The sequence below is a fragment of the Alternaria postmessia genome (assembly GCF_024291825.1).
Source record: "Alternaria postmessia strain BMP 2775 chromosome Unknown scaffold_31, whole genome shotgun sequence".
Classification (NCBI taxonomy): Eukaryota; Fungi; Ascomycota; class Dothideomycetes; order Pleosporales; family Pleosporaceae; genus Alternaria; species Alternaria postmessia.
Genome location: NW_026260104.1, coordinates 24,981 through 40,003, shown reverse-complemented (window position 1 = coordinate 40,003; position 15,023 = coordinate 24,981). Strand labels below are relative to the sequence as shown.

The window sequence follows — 15,023 nt, the reverse complement described above, 5'->3', positions numbered from 1 at the left end:
GTCTTTTTCGCTAGCGGTACCTTCACAAGTCCTAAGGTGTACGGCTAGATAGATTTTGCTCACATTATTGCACACCCGACGAGTTTCTTATATGCCCACGGGCTCGATGATGCATACGACAGAACAACGTCTGAAGGACAGTTCAGCGAATAGTCGATGCGCTGATGCTTAACCATGCGCGTCTGCGAAACTCACAAGTGAGGTGCCTATTGCGTGAAGCCTGGATTCAATTTAGTGACTCTCAACTTGCGCCCTAGGGTCAAGCTCATGCCTTGGGATGGCGCACAGCTGTGATATCGGGTGCTCTAACCAAGCTACACATGTCTCTATGATATACAGCATCTGATGATCTGCTCTTGAGACTACTGCTCGTGAATGGTCGGTATTTCCTTCCCCCGATGTCCAAGTCTTGGCATCGAAATTTGGGACTGGACGCGTTCTCGCCGCGCAGAGCTTAGACTCAGGTACACCACCACAACCAAGATACCCCTCACACACCGCCAACATGTCTCTCTCAATACCCAACGCCCCTAATGCCGGCTTGTTCAAGCAAGGCTACCAGAAGTACGGCCCTCTACAACCCCGCAATCACAATAAACACTCGACTAACCACCCCGCAACAGCTACGACGCTGAGGATGGCGCTGTTATTCGCAACATCGATGCCTGCCGGACTATTGCCCAGACCGTTCAGACCTCTCTCGGACCCTACGGCCGCAACAAGATCGTCATAAACCACCTTCAAAAGATGATCCTGACCTCAGACGCCGCGACCATATTGCGAGAACTCGAGGTTGTACACCCTGCGGCGAAGCTTCTTGTAATGGCCAGCCAGCAACAAGAGGCTGAGATGGGCGATGCGACAAACTTGGTCATTGTTCTGGCCGGTGAGCTACTGAAGAAGGCCGAGGAGTTAATAAGAATGGGCCTGAAGACAAGTGACATTGTCTTGGGTTACGAGAAGGCACAACTTGCGGCTCTGCAGACACTGGAGGGTATGCTACACGTATATCTGCCCGAGACCGAACAGAGGCTAATCCAAAACAGAGCTGGTATGTGACAAGGTCGAAGACATCCGCTCGCAGCAGGAACTCAGCAAAGCCATCCGCACTGTAGTCGCAGCCAAGCAGTCCGGCAGCGAAGACTTTCTCGCTGACCTGGTCGCCGAAGCCGTCCTCGCCGTCCTCCCCAAGAACCCCGTCAACTTCAATGTCGACAATGTCCGCGTGGTCAAGATTATGGGTGGCGCCCTAGAGCAGAGCAAGGTCGTCAAGGGCATGGTCTTTGCAAGGCAGCCAGACGGTACTGTCACAAAGGCGACAAAGGCCAAGGTCGGTGTCTTCTCATGTCCAGTGGACATTTCACAGACCGAGACCAAGGGCACGGTACTGCTGCACAACGCAAAAGAGATGATGGATTTCACAAAGGGCGAGGAGCAGCAAGTGGAGCAGATCATCAAGGAGCTCCACGACTCTGGAATGAGGGTTGTTGTCGCTGGCTCGACCGTCGGAGAGCTGGCCCTCCACTACCTCAACCGCTACAACATTCTTGTCATCAAGGTTCTTTCCAAGTTCGAGCTTCGACGGTTATGCAGGGTTGTCGGTGCTACTCCACTTGCTCGTCTTGGTGCACCTATGCCAGATGAGATGGGTACCATTGACGTCGTTGAGACCATGGAGATTGGCGGTGACCGCGTCACAGTATTCAGACAGGAAAACGAACAGACACGGACCGCGACCTTGGTCCTCCGTGGTGCTACTCAAAACCACCTCGACGACGTAGAGCGGGCAATCGACGACGGTGTAAATGTGGTCAAGGCCATCACTCGCGACCCCCGGCTGGTACCAGGTGCGGGAGCAACAGAGATGCAGCTGGTCGAAAAGATCAAGGCCATTGCAGACAAGACGTCAGGTTTGGCACAATACTCTATCCGCAAGTACGCCGAAGCTTTCGAGGTCATCCCACGAACGCTCGCCGAGTCAGCCGGTCTGGACGCAACTGAAGTTCTCGCTAAGCTTTATGTCGCACACGCTTCACAGAAGGGCAGAAAAGACGACGAGTGGACAGTCGGTGTCGACATCGAGAACGACGACAATACTGGTACTCTCGATGCCAAGGAAGAGGGCATTTTGGATCTTTGGGTCAGCAAGATGTGGGCCATCAAACTCGCAACCGAGGCCGCGAGGACGGTTCTAAGCGTCGACCAGATCATTGTCGCAAGGCAAGCTGGTGGACCCAAGATGCCTGGAAAGGCGCAGCCTGGCAACTGGGACCAGGATGATTAGATTCCACTGATGGTATGAGGGATAGTGTATAATGACATCGACTAGACGCTGTTGAAGCATCAGACGAATGATACCTTCAATATACCTTCTCATGTTCAACTTCTTGTGTGTCGCAAATATCATGAACTTTGGTTGTCAGCTTCAAGGTTTCTTCTGGCCGAATATATCCAATATTGTTATATCCAATATTGTAGCGGCTGTGGTCATCTCTCCAGCGTTTATGATTCTTACGTGTTTGGGCTCTGGGCTATCTTTGTCTTGTCAACTCAATCTAGTATTAGGCCGTTCGTCCATCAGTTACTATTGGCTAAAGACATAACGTTTCTTTTTTGTTGTCGGCTTAGGTCTGAGCTCACAAACGGGCCTTGTGCGGAAATCAGCAGCGGTTTTATCTCGAGCAAGGGTTGGATAGGGACTTGCAGTTTGCAAAGTGATTTGATCACTCTTCCTCGCGAGAGCGGCTCTGTGCACTGCATATTAGTTTTTAACGCCATTGTTCAGCCAAGAACATGCACAAGTCATCGATATTTGCCTAGCACTACAGCCATCTTAATCCTTATTCCACCCCGTTCCAGGGCCTGGTTGGTACGTACGATTGATGTTGCTACCCGAGATGCATCGGGCCCCCACTGCTTCCACAGATCATGCGGTCCGTCTTTGCGCTTGGCTCGAATAGGACAAGATCCGCAATTGTGTTACAGTTGGACTGTAGGAAATGCGACAGATCGCTTCCCCTCATGCCTACCTGAGCATTTTCAGGGGACGCGTATCCTGGCTTGGCATCTGGTCAAGTATAAAAAGCCGTATATTTGTTATGCTCCATTTATCTATCCCATTTCCATCATTTCCTCAGGCACTGATCTTGGTTCAGTCGTCGTGCATGCAACGATACAATAGACATCGAACACGTCATCGAGTCGGGTATGATCGTCAAACGGTGTTGTTCCCTTTGACTAATCGCGTAATAGTCTTGAGAATATCATTGACGCTGTGCATGGGGACATTATCCAACTCATCGCCTTGCTCGATCTCGTAAGTCTCACTCCTGCACAAACCAACACAACTCCAAACAGCCGGTCAGCGCCTGTACGCCTGCACGCCTTTGGTGCGAGAAGGATAATTGTGCTTCTTCTGGACAATCTATAACTGCAACGTTATCTAGACTTCGACAGGATATCGTTCAAGCCCTTATGAAGGGGCGAGACGAGAAACACATGTCTGTCGATCGGTCGGGGACTTGCAGATGTCGCCATGGCAGGGTCATTTCGACTTCTTTGCCATCGATCCGTATATGCAATGCGTTGATCGAAACACGAGAAGACGAGGACTAGTCGCGTTTCCTGCCAACATTGGTTGTTCTACCAATGGTACCAATTGATTTTTCAAAGATCACTCAATGAACTCAACGATATTCTTATTACAATCGGCACGATAATCAATATCGTCAACAACGTTATCAACGTTGCACATGTTGTATACGTATGACACATACGATATACGTACGCAAGAGGTGGTAGTGTCTCGCTCTTTGACCGGCAGCGAAGCATAACCAACTCGAGCACAAAAGACGTCTGCATTCTCGTACGGCCCACAAGCGTTTGAAGAGAGTCGACTGACTGATACAGATTGCCCGGTGTGTGGTCTATAACTACTTCTTTGCTCTCAAAGCTGACTATGTACAGAAAACTTCTCTCACGCTGCCACAGAAATCAAAATGCAAAGCCCTATCCCCCGGTCTGGTGCGGACCGCGGCCTCGGCCATAGCAATTCAATCAGCTATCCCAAGACTCGAGTGAGGGCGACGCGTTCAGTCAACCCTTCTCACGGCGGTAGTGATGTCCAGAAGCGCGGGAAAACTTCCATGCAGAATCAGACGCTCAAGTCAACGTGTCCGTTGGATATTATTGTCGATCACCTCAACGCGCCCAGAGAAGCAAAGCGTGTACAGTCGAAATACGTTAGCGGTGGTTCCGGAGATGAGAGCCGTGTTGTTTGTCCCTTTCACAAGTATGATCCGAAAACCTATCGGATGTCTTCGTGTAAAGGAAAGGGATTCAATGAGCTTGCCAAGATGAAGGATCATTTCAAACAAATTCATGGCTCATCACAGGAGGTTCACGATGCCGACCTCAATTTCAAGAAGAAGGAATATAGTAGTCTGGACACTCTAGGGGCTAAGTGGAGATTGGTCTATAAGCGTCTTTTTCCTCACGTGGCCTCGATACCATCTCCTTACGCCAACGAACAAGAAGATTCTGATGCCTTTCTGCACAGAGTTGCCAAAAAGGTGGCCTCGATAAGGAATAGCTACAGTCTTGAAGAGCTCATCATCAAAATCGCGCGAGACCTTAAAGAGAATCGGTCTGAAAGGTCAGCATCGGTCGACTCGGCGGTAGGATTCGAGTTGGAAGATTTGAGGGTCACAAAGGTGGACGAGCCTATAACGCCGCCACCTGGGCCCTACGAAGGCTCCTCTCTGATAATCGTTGATGAGGCGTACAGTGAGCAAAGTCCCAAATTTACACAGAAAGCTATTGGGGAGCCTCATGCGCACTCACAATCAGCAGCGCCCTCGTGGCCGTACCAGTGGGGCTGTATCGCAGGAATGACTCCAGCGGACGACAGGGCACGAGACAATGGATTTCAGCCTTCGCAGGCTATTCCTGAAGCTAGCTTCACGCCGTCAGAAAATGACTCATACTTTGATCTATCGCACGAACATATACCTCAGTCCGGTTCGGATACCGTCACAGTCAGCGCGCCATTCGCAAGCCAAGGAAACGCTCTACATGATCTGAACAATGACCTATATGCTATATCCAGTCACCAAACCAACGACGATTTTGTGTACCATGGTTCTACTATTGCGCCGATGGCTCACAATCTATCCAAAGAGAGTTTGTAGATGCCGCCAGCGACCTGTCCCAGCCTTGAAGAGCAAAGCCAAGTATGGTCATCAATTACAAACGAGTACCTCAACGGTCTCAACGAAGGGTTCGGCACCGAAGACTGGGTTCAGACGAGCATGCTTGGCGAGGAGGTAGGGAGTTATCAAGATCAGGAGGTCTTTACTGGCGCATGAAGGCTGCTGGTGTTGGACATGACGTTCATGGGTATTAGAAAAGCTTGTTTACTGGCAACATGTTCGCCGTAAATTTGGGCTGGGCAGACGCATGCAGTCTTCGTATCGGCTCTTCTACTTTTCGCTAGGGCTACAAGAGGTGATGAAGGTTGCAAACGACGAAGGCGAAAGCGGCATTCTTCCACGTGCTCATGATCAGTGATGTGCGTGCTGTTTACTGAGTCTCAGTGACAGACAGCCCAAGGACAAGCTGCTCAGCAGGTTCTGGAAATAACGTTGGAATTATACATGTTGAGTAGCTGTTAAGTGTTACTTCTCTGCTCGCAGGACGTGCCACAGCGGCGGCTTGTGTCACTAGCGCGGACTGATTCCTTGTTCCTAGCCATTCGGATACCAACTTCAATGTTATTACTTAGCCATCATTCCTGCCTTGTTTCGCGTATTATCATGCTACTAGAACTCACTCAATATTGAGCCCGTCTTCGAACCATCGCATCGTTGTTGTGGTTGTCGATTGCACTTTTGCACGTCACGTTTGCTGGAGCACATCACCCACATTAGCAGCAGATATACCGAACCTGGCAACCGTAAGAATCAACATGGGAGCCAGCCGTCCAAATCGGATATGCCTCGATCTTGCCTTGAATATTCATGCCTCCGTGATTTTGTCGAGCCGTGGCTGCGAAACTTGGCGAACCCGATCGTCACCTGCGTACTCTTGCTGCCACTCGAGAATTTCCTTTATGGACCAGGAATGACCGAATCAGGAGTCCTGTCTGGAGTTTCTTACGTGAGAAACTGTGTGGCGCTATGTCGAACGTGGTGTTGCACTTTTGGCAAAATCTGACCTTGTCCCGGTAACGCCATACGATAATGAAGGCGTGAGATGATAAGAGCTGGGTAAATTACAATTTCGGTCTCATTTCTGTATCGCCGAACAGCGGAAATGTAGCGTCCCTAACGACTTTGGCCAATGAGAACCCTCGGTACCTTGGCACCTTGCTTACGAACTTTGCGGTACCGCGGATCTTCAGGTATCCGGCCGGGGGTCGGTCCTTCCTAGCATTACAAACCTCGCTTTCTTGCTGTCGCGACGCCGCTACGGACAATACAACGAAAGCATCTTTGGAAATTTTTACACTAATGTGGTTGAATCTCAATGTTTCAGTACAGGGCTACGTAGAGATTTGGTCCGTTGTCTGTATGATCGCAGGCGCTCGGTGTCCATACGGTGGAAATGGCGAGTATATGTAGACCAAGGCGGCCTCGTCATTTAGCTCATCAAACACATGATATCCAAATATTCCTTTCTTGGTTACCAGTAGACATATCTAAAGTCGACATCTAGCACCGCATCATTTCACTCTTCCCAAAACCATACACAATCGGACCAGCAATGTCAGAACAACGCAATATCGTCGTTATTGGCGCGTCAGGCGCTGGCCTCCAGGCAACGCATTACATCCTCAAGCATATTCTGCCTGCTTTGAAGGCCAGGAATGATGCCAAGTACCATGTCTACAACATCTCGCCATCTTCGCAATGGTACTTCAGGGTTGCCTCACCACGTGTGGCAACTTCCACTGAGCGCATGTCGACGGACAGGGTCTTGTTTGACCTACACGAGGGCTTCAAGCAATACTCCAAGGACGACTTTACATTCATCGAAGCCTCTGCCACTGGTCTCGAGCCATCAGCGCGGCGTGTGCTGTTTCGCAGCAACAAGGGACTAGATGATGAATCGTTGAGCTACCATGCCCTCGTTGTTGCTACAGGAAGTAAGACATACTTCCAAGCCTTCTCTATGAGTGCCGATGCTCGAAGCACCCTGGACGCGATCAGTTCGACGAACGATCAGATCAAGGCAGCGAAGAAGATTGTGATCGTCGGTGGTGGTCCAACAGGGGTTGAGTTCGCAGGCGAAGTTGCCGAGCATCGTAATGGCAAGCCAGGATGGTTCAGCAAGGTGCAGCCAAACGTCAACGTTACCTTGATCACGTCGGACAAGCAGCTTCTTCCAGGTCTTCGCCCTGCAATCGCCAAAACAGCAGAGCGAAAGCTCAACGCGCTTGGTGTAAAGGTCGTCTATAACACGCGAGTCACCGATTCAACACAGACGGAAGACGGCCACACATCGCTCACTCTGAAGAACGGTGATAAGCTTGAAGCAGATCTCTACGTTCCCGCATATGGTGTTCAACCAAACTCTACTTGGCTCCCAGAACAACTCCTCAACGAAAAAGGTTACTTGGTTACTAACAACTCCACCCTTCGCGTCGACATCGCAGGCCCTCGCGTCTATGGTTTCGGCGATATTGCATCGTACTCGCGCAACAACTTCTGGGACATCAACATGGCTCTGCCGATTCTGGCCACCAACCTCAAGCGCGACCTGCTCTCCTTCAACTCTCTGCTCCCTGAAGAGAAGCCGAAGGGCCAGGACAGATTGTACACGCCTGATACAAAAGAGTCCATGATTGTTCCAATCGGAAGTGGAGGCGGTGTTGGCGCTATCATGGGATGGAAGGTACCGTCATTCTTTGTGTGGATGCTCAAGGGCAGAGATTTTATGTTAGGAATGAGTGGCCTGCCGACGCTGCATGGTGAGAATGTCAAGAAGGAGGTCAAGTGGACGAAGGAAGAGGCTGCTATCTGATGAGCAGTGTTTTTGTTGTTGTTGGAATCTTCTTCTTATGTCACATAGCCTGCGATGCTTCTCGTCTGTTTGATCTCTTCGTCTACAGGATACTAGTAATATAATTAAGACTTGCTACGACGGCGCCTTTCTGATATGTCCACGTTGTGACCTTGATCCGCTATTACCAACGATATGACAGTACTGGCTTTTTGCACACACACACACACACACACTGTGGCGTGTGCAACGTGCATTTTGGTAGTTTCTGCAAGAGACAGAAACTCCCTGGTGGATTCGAGTTTAGCACATTGCTCCAAATCACGTTGACGTGGAGCAGGGCTGGCGCAAAGAGGGTGATGGTCTCTGGGCTGCGGAGAAGGATGCAACGCGATTGGTTTCGAGCTCGCTCCACGACGGCGCGCTCCGCGTCGACATCACTCCTTTCCACCCTTGCACCCCCCACGTACACGGCCCAAATGCGGGGTGAGTGAGAGATCAAATGGATTTCGTACGTCTCTGCACGGCTCTAGGCGCGATATCAGGACTGACTGCAGCCAGTGGGTGAGGTTACTCGGCGGCTCGTCCCAGAAGAAGAAGCAGGCCGCCCCCAACAACCCCCAACAGCGGCTGGCACGCTTCCGGCAGCGATACAATCAGATACTGGTATGGCTGCATCGCTACCAAGAGTTGCCTGGCATCTGACACGCTGCAGCAAACATGGCAAAAGTCGACCAACCTCGCCAACGACCGCGAAGCCCTGGGCAACATCCGGCGCGGCTTCCAGGCCCTCACAGCGATACTCAGCGACGAGTCCCGTTCCCCGGCGCCGCACATGTGCCTCCAGTTCTCTGCCGCCCAGCAGATATACACGGCAATCTCCAAGATAGCTGCGACGGCACACGATGAGGGCACAGTTAGGGACGCCGTGGCCTTCTACAATGCGCTCATCGACAGCGAAGAGGAGGATTTTCTCGAAAACGACGTCTTTGCCGTGTCGCTGATGAACTTCATCGACCGCACAATTGGGTCAGGAAGCATGGGCATAGGAGAAGATATCGAAGCCGACATCGTAGAGCTGCTGTTTGGCATCGCGGCCAAGATCAGGTTGCAGCCCGAGATTCTGCATGTCTGGTTCACCACTACATCTGCAGATAGCGAGGGACGGCTGCTGAACCAAAAGACCGACTTCGCCGGCGTCACGCAGAAAGAGGACTTTCCGTTGTGTTATCAGCTCATCGATCATGTCCACCACGAAGGCCGTATCGGAGACTTTGCACGCACCGGGTTGCTCTACATATTCGAGTCTGCATCTAGGTCAATGGATCTGGAACAATGGATTGTTAACAGTGATCTGCCTACGCTCATGGCGACTGGATTGGGAGCGCTGTATAGTCAGATGAGCAGGCATGACACCATCCATATACATGACCACAGAGCTAACATTGACTAGAAAATTGTCAATACTCCACCCTGCGCATAACCTGCCCCCTGTCCTACTGCTCTCCGACTACACCGAGATGCAGTCCAATCCGCAAGCAGAGAACTTCTTTACTCCCGATTTCCAGAGTCATCTTCTGACGTTCCTGTCATACCTTGCTTTCTGGCAAGATGTGCTTGAGCACTGCAGATCCCTGGACGTAAGAGTTACGTTGATCGATCACTTCCAGGCTTTATTCCTCCAGCAGCTTCTGTGCGTCTGGCTAGCATAACCTCAGTACGTACATAGCTGACCCCGTCCAGATATCCTTCGCTACTTGAGTCGTCTGACGCCGATGGCGGCTCGTCTGTGGCAGTACTCACATATCTTCGTCATATTCTAGATGCGCTGGATCATCCAGAGCTTGTCCATATGATGCTCCAGTATCTACTTGCCCTCCAGGACTACGCATCCTCAAAGACACCACGGTCACCTGCGGCTGTCAAACGGCGCCAGTCGCTTATGCTCCTTACCGCCTCCGACAAGGACGACGATAAGCTGAACCCATCCTTGTTCAACCTCGTCGATCTCGTGTTAGGAAGCACAGCGTCGCGCAATTCACAGACAGTCATTGCAGCATTGAAGCTGACCAATGTTATATTGAGCAAAAGCCATGGATACGCTCTCGGATCTCTGGTCAAGGTAATGAACTTGCATCATAAAGAGCATAACAGAACCGTCGGATCCCTGAACAAGGAGCTTGAGTTGTATCTGAACCTCGCTATTGACCTCGCTGGCATGGACGGTGTCGATGAGGCGTATGAGAGCTACCTGAAAGATACTCTGAGCCTACTGGAGACGCACCCTTGCTCGTTGAAGACCATCGCCTTACCCGCGACGTCTTCGAAGACTCCAGGGTACTTTGACTCAACTGAAGCCGCAACAAGAGAGGTTGATCCGCACCAACTGCTTCCGGAAGATCCGCTCTTCCAGTCTCTCATGGAACTATTACTAAGATTCTTGACGAACGACGTCGAGACAAATCTAGCACTCACTGAGGCAATCATCACGCTTGGCACCTGCTCACAGTTACGTCTAGAAGGATGGTTATCCGTGGATCCCGCCGACTACCATTTTGAAAGCGACGATCCTGAAGTCGAGTCGTTCACGAACGATAATCTGCGAGCCATGTTTATGGCTGAGAGGTTCCCGGTATGGGAATCTTCTGCTACCCCTCAGCTATTCGCGTGCCTGAGACAACTCCAGACGCAAGTTGATGCCCTGCGTAGTGACATCAAGGATTGGGATGAGCACGTTGCCAGTCGGAAGAACGCTTTCCGCTTTCACCAAGATGTCGTGGAAGAATCGAAAATGTCAACACCGCAGTCGAAGCCCGCGCGAGGTCCCTCGGATATCCCAGCTGGTTCGTGGACACCGCAGATACCACAACATGTACGCAATCAGCCGACGACACCTCTAAGGGCGCAGTCTCCCAGAGGCAGGAAAGAAACGCTGTCCGAAGCCAGAAATACCCCAGGCGCATCGCCCGCACCATCAAGATATGGAGGCCAGACACTTGTCGGTTCACCTGCCCGTGCCTCGTCCCCCATGTCATCAACATACGCGGTTCAACAGCCTTCGTTGATGTCAGATGTCGACGCTAGCATATCACAGATCAGGATGAGTCAGTTCGGCAAAAGGCGTATTCGCTTCCGCCGACCGGCTGGATCAAAGGAGGTCGAAGTCATGTTATCGAAGTTTCAGCCGCCACCCAAGGAGCCCTCCGACGACGCGGTAGCTGGTGCTGAGAGTACTGAAGAAGATGATATTCGAGAAGCGAGTTTACTACACATCATTACGAACGTAGTCATACTGCAGAACTTTGTACTGGAGCTTGTCGCATTGATGCAGGTTAGGTCGAGTTTGTTTAACGAGGTCAGATTTATCTGATTGTAGGTTACGACCAGGGGGTGTGGATGTAGTACGAATATACCCATTTCATCTGTCTTTCAACGCATCCCGGATAACACAGGATAGAAGAGTGATTCGTTACCTAGGCACGTTCCGAGGCATCTTCGCGCACGTGCAGGTCGGCCGCTCTCGGAAGGGACCTGCAGCGGAGAGTTTCCGACAGCCCCTCCAACGTCATCTTCCACACTTTCACATGTCGATCATTCCACCCCTCATCCACGAACAGATGCCTACCTACGCGAGCTTGTGAAAGCGTGAACCCGGAATCACACGAGACCCGAACTTTGACACAAATGCAGTATTTCATGTGCTATTATCCCAAGCAGGTCATGATGAACGGCCAAACGCTTGGACAACTGGGCAACTGTGGCTCGGTAACGTAATTCCACCAGCCGATCGCCGGCCGAACGACATCAGCGCATCGTAACTTCCGCTCGTCCACCCAAGGCAAAATCCGGGGTATGCCAAGGTACCCCGATATTCGCCAGGTGCCAGACAGACGCGTGCCAGTTCACACTAATGACACGCGGTCTGGGCTCACACAAGGGCCGAGGCTGGCGGAGCAAATGAGTGTTTGTCCTCACACCCGCGGGTAGACAGGCTTCTGATCAGCGATGGTTTGAATATGACTGACGAATTTCCTTGCGCTCATCTTTTGCTTTGCTTTCCTAACTTCCTTTCAAGTCTTCTTCTTGATACCCATTACACGGTTGTTGCTTTTGAATAGCGCTCGTCCTCTGTCGTCATATCGAAAAGCCGAGGTTTTGACCACGCGCTGTAGCTCCCATTTCAAAACTAGGGTAAAGCTCAGGATTGCTCCTTCAGCGTCATAACTTCGTGTAACCCCACGTGCTCAAGTTCTCGGTCCTCTTGGTCTCTATTTCGCGCAACTCCGATCTTCCTGATCTCTTGAGCTACAACACTACACAGCATGTCTGCAAAGTCGGTGCAAGGGCCTGGCGGCAAGAAGCCCGCGTCGGCGGCCACAAACTTGATCGGTAAGCTTCTGGAAATGGATCCGGAGGGCATGTGTCCGCAATAGAATGCTGACCTTAGTACGAAGCCGGTGGTGGTGCTGGAATGATGGAGGCACTCGCGTGCCATCCGCTAGGTACGTTTCTAATCCTTTGTGCCAGCATCGCAGGTGCCCTGAGACTAATTTGGGATTAGACACAATCAAAGTCCGAATGCAACTGTCAAGACGAGCTCGTGCACCAGGAGTACGTTCAGACTCATACCTTCGCCATTAACATGCGTTATTCAGAATGTCACTGACCTAATTATGTCATAGGCGAAGAAGCGTGGTTTCATCACGACCGGAGCCGAGATCGTAAAGAGGGAAACAGCATTAGGTCTATATAAGGGATTAGGCGCCGTGCTCACAGGCATTGTTCCAAAGATGGCTATACGATTTACGAGTTACGAGTGGTATAAGCAGCTGTTGGCAGACAAGGAGGGTAATGTCGCGTCGAAATCAACATTCATGGGTACGTGTACGATCTTGAGAAGCGCACGGCGCACGCAGACGCATTGTTCCAGGAGAGACCCAGCTGAAGCAAGACTACATTCTAACAATCTACAGCTGGTCTCGCTGCTGGTATCACGGAAGCCGTCCTTGTCGTCACACCAATGGAGGTTGTCAAGATCCGTTTACAAGCACAGCACCACTCGATGGCTGATCCGCTCGATATACCGAAGTACCGAAACGCCGCCCATGCCATGTACACTGTCATAAAGGAGGAAGGTGCTGGCGCATTATGGCGGGGTGTCTCGCTCACAGCATTGCGTCAGGGAACGAACCAAGCGGCAAACTTCACTGCATACTCGGAACTGAGGGCGCAATTGCAAAAGTACCACGGCACTACGGACCTGCCAGGTTATGAGACGAGTCTGATTGGGTTGATCAGTGGTGCTGTTGGTCCGTTCACAAATGCGCCGATCGACACTATCAAGACGAGGTTACAGAAGACACCGGCGGAAGCAGGTCAAAGTGCTGTCCAGAGGATAGTAAACATCGGAAAGTAAGTCTCAAATGAATCTAAGTTCATAGGAATTGGCTGACCATCGATAGCGACATGTGGAAACAGGAAGGTGTACGCAGTTTCTACAAGGGAATCACACCGCGTGTCATGCGAGTTGCTCCCGGCCAAGCCGTTACATTTACCGTGTACGAGTATCTGAAGGGTGTGTTGGAGAAAGGAAGAGAGATGCTCCCTGGTGGGGCATACGAGGAGTGAGCGCTGATTGCATCTTTTGGTCCATTAGAAAGCGCCTCATGATATCCACGTGCTCTTTTGGATAACATAGTTCAGCCTATAAATGCATATGAAGTTTCACAACAAGTACAACTCAAAGGTACAAGATGTGAAATTACGCATGACGATACAAGCAGGGCTGCCAAGGTGCATCCGCCTTCCAGCCCACTTGCCCCACTATAGTACAACATCACCGCTGGTTCAACGTCAGTGTAAACATTCAAATCCGACCTTTCAACAATACTGCAACCCTCACTTTGAACTACTACAACAGCCACATAAGACATTGTAGTAGAGACTTGCAAAGATGCAGTCTGGTATCTCCGGTAAAGATCACGCGTCCAAACCTCACAACCCCGCTAACAACGCCTCATAGCTTCCCAAGAGCTCAAGTCTGCCCTCGGCAGCCTCATAACGTCGACATCACAACGCGGTATCATAGCCACAATCCAGAACGAAACCATTGTCCCCAGCGGCACAATATCCTCGTCATCATCCACTTTCAATGCCGACCTCTCGAACCTCCAATCCCACATCCAACCCAATGCCGCCCTCTACATCCTCCTCCGCCGCGCCGACTCGCTCGCTTCACCCGACAAGTCCCTCGTGGCCGTAACCTACGTCCCCAATGCTGCGCCTGTACGTCAAAAAATGCTCTTCGCGTCTACACGCCTCACACTCGTGCGTGAGTTGGGCGGAGAACACTTCGCCGAGAGCGTCTTCACAACCGAAGCTTCAGAGCTCACGTCGGAAGGATGGGAGAAGCACATTGCGCATACGGAATCGGAAAACCCGCTGACGGCGGAAGAACAATCGTTGCAAGATATCAAGGCTGCTGAGGCGCTGGAGAGTAGAGGGACGCGCGGTCAGGGCCTAGCTCAAGGAGGCAGGATTGCCATTCGTGCCAGCGATGAGATTGGCGGTGCGCTGAAGAAGCTGGGTCAAGGTGGGACCGATAATCTTGTGCAGCTGCGCATGAACGGCTCGAATGAGACCCTCGAGTTGGTCTCTTCGTCGTCCGCAACGCCTTCTACCATCGCCCAGGCTATTGATGCAAAGGAGCCACGGTATTCGTTCTACCGCCACGATGACTCTGCGACGAGTATCGTCTTCATATCGACGTGTCCTAGTGGAGCGAAGATCAGGGAGAGGATGTTGTACGCGGCAAGTAGGGGTAACGTGGTCAGTCTGGCGCAGAACGAAGGTGGGTTGAAGGTGGAGAAGAAGATTGAGGCGACAGATCCTGAAGAAATCACTGAGCAGGTCATCATGGATGAGTTCAAGGTGGAAAAGAAGGAGGAGAGTAAAGGCTTCGCTAAGCCCAAGAGGCCTGGAAGGCGGTAAATAGCATAACAGGGATATAGAGTAGGAGAACG

The 15,023-nt window shown here is 51.3% G+C and overlaps 6 protein-coding genes across 6 annotated transcripts; all 6 read left to right on the top strand.

The window, feature by feature from the left end:
- Nucleotides 1–505: 505 nt before the first annotated feature.
- On the top strand, nt 506–2,284 carry CCT8 (T-complex protein 1 subunit theta; the record flags this gene model as incomplete). Its single annotated transcript, XM_051731951.1, has 3 exons — nt 506–564; nt 624–994; nt 1,047–2,284. 3 exons carry the CDS (start codon nt 506–508, stop codon nt 2,282–2,284), a joined length of 1,668 nt encoding a protein of 555 aa, XP_051588200.1.
- A 1,468-nt stretch (nt 2,285–3,752) lies between these two features.
- Nucleotides 3,753–5,366, top strand: J4E82_005689 (uncharacterized protein; the record flags this gene model as incomplete). Its single annotated transcript, XM_051731950.1, has 4 exons — nt 3,753–3,757; nt 3,910–3,917; nt 3,991–5,185; nt 5,213–5,366. The coding sequence occupies 4 exons, from the start codon at nt 3,753–3,755 to the stop codon at nt 5,364–5,366; spliced, it is 1,362 nt and encodes a 453-aa protein (XP_051588199.1).
- A 1,396-nt stretch (nt 5,367–6,762) lies between these two features.
- Nucleotides 6,763–8,022, top strand: J4E82_005688 (uncharacterized protein; the record flags this gene model as incomplete). Its single annotated transcript, XM_051731949.1, has 1 exon — nt 6,763–8,022. One exon carries the CDS (start codon nt 6,763–6,765, stop codon nt 8,020–8,022), a length of 1,260 nt encoding a protein of 419 aa, XP_051588198.1.
- Nucleotides 8,023–8,503: 481 nt separating this feature from the next.
- Nucleotides 8,504–11,371, top strand: J4E82_005687 (uncharacterized protein; the record flags this gene model as incomplete). Its single annotated transcript, XM_051731948.1, has 5 exons — nt 8,504–8,512; nt 8,563–8,667; nt 8,717–9,408; nt 9,455–9,694; nt 9,745–11,371. 5 exons carry the CDS (start codon nt 8,504–8,506, stop codon nt 11,369–11,371), a joined length of 2,673 nt encoding a protein of 890 aa, XP_051588197.1.
- A 952-nt stretch (nt 11,372–12,323) lies between these two features.
- On the top strand, nt 12,324–13,629 carry SFC1 (Mitochondrial succinate-fumarate transporter; the record flags this gene model as incomplete). Its single annotated transcript, XM_051731947.1, has 6 exons — nt 12,324–12,390; nt 12,456–12,503; nt 12,563–12,612; nt 12,684–12,879; nt 12,975–13,413; nt 13,464–13,629. 6 exons carry the CDS (start codon nt 12,324–12,326, stop codon nt 13,627–13,629), a joined length of 966 nt encoding a protein of 321 aa, XP_051588196.1.
- A 325-nt stretch (nt 13,630–13,954) lies between these two features.
- On the top strand, nt 13,955–14,991 carry J4E82_005685 (uncharacterized protein; the record flags this gene model as incomplete). The annotated part of the gene is made up of 2 exons (XM_051731946.1): nt 13,955–13,973; nt 14,024–14,991. 2 exons carry the CDS (start codon nt 13,955–13,957, stop codon nt 14,989–14,991), a joined length of 987 nt encoding a protein of 328 aa, XP_051588195.1.
- Nucleotides 14,992–15,023: the final 32 nt, after the last annotated feature.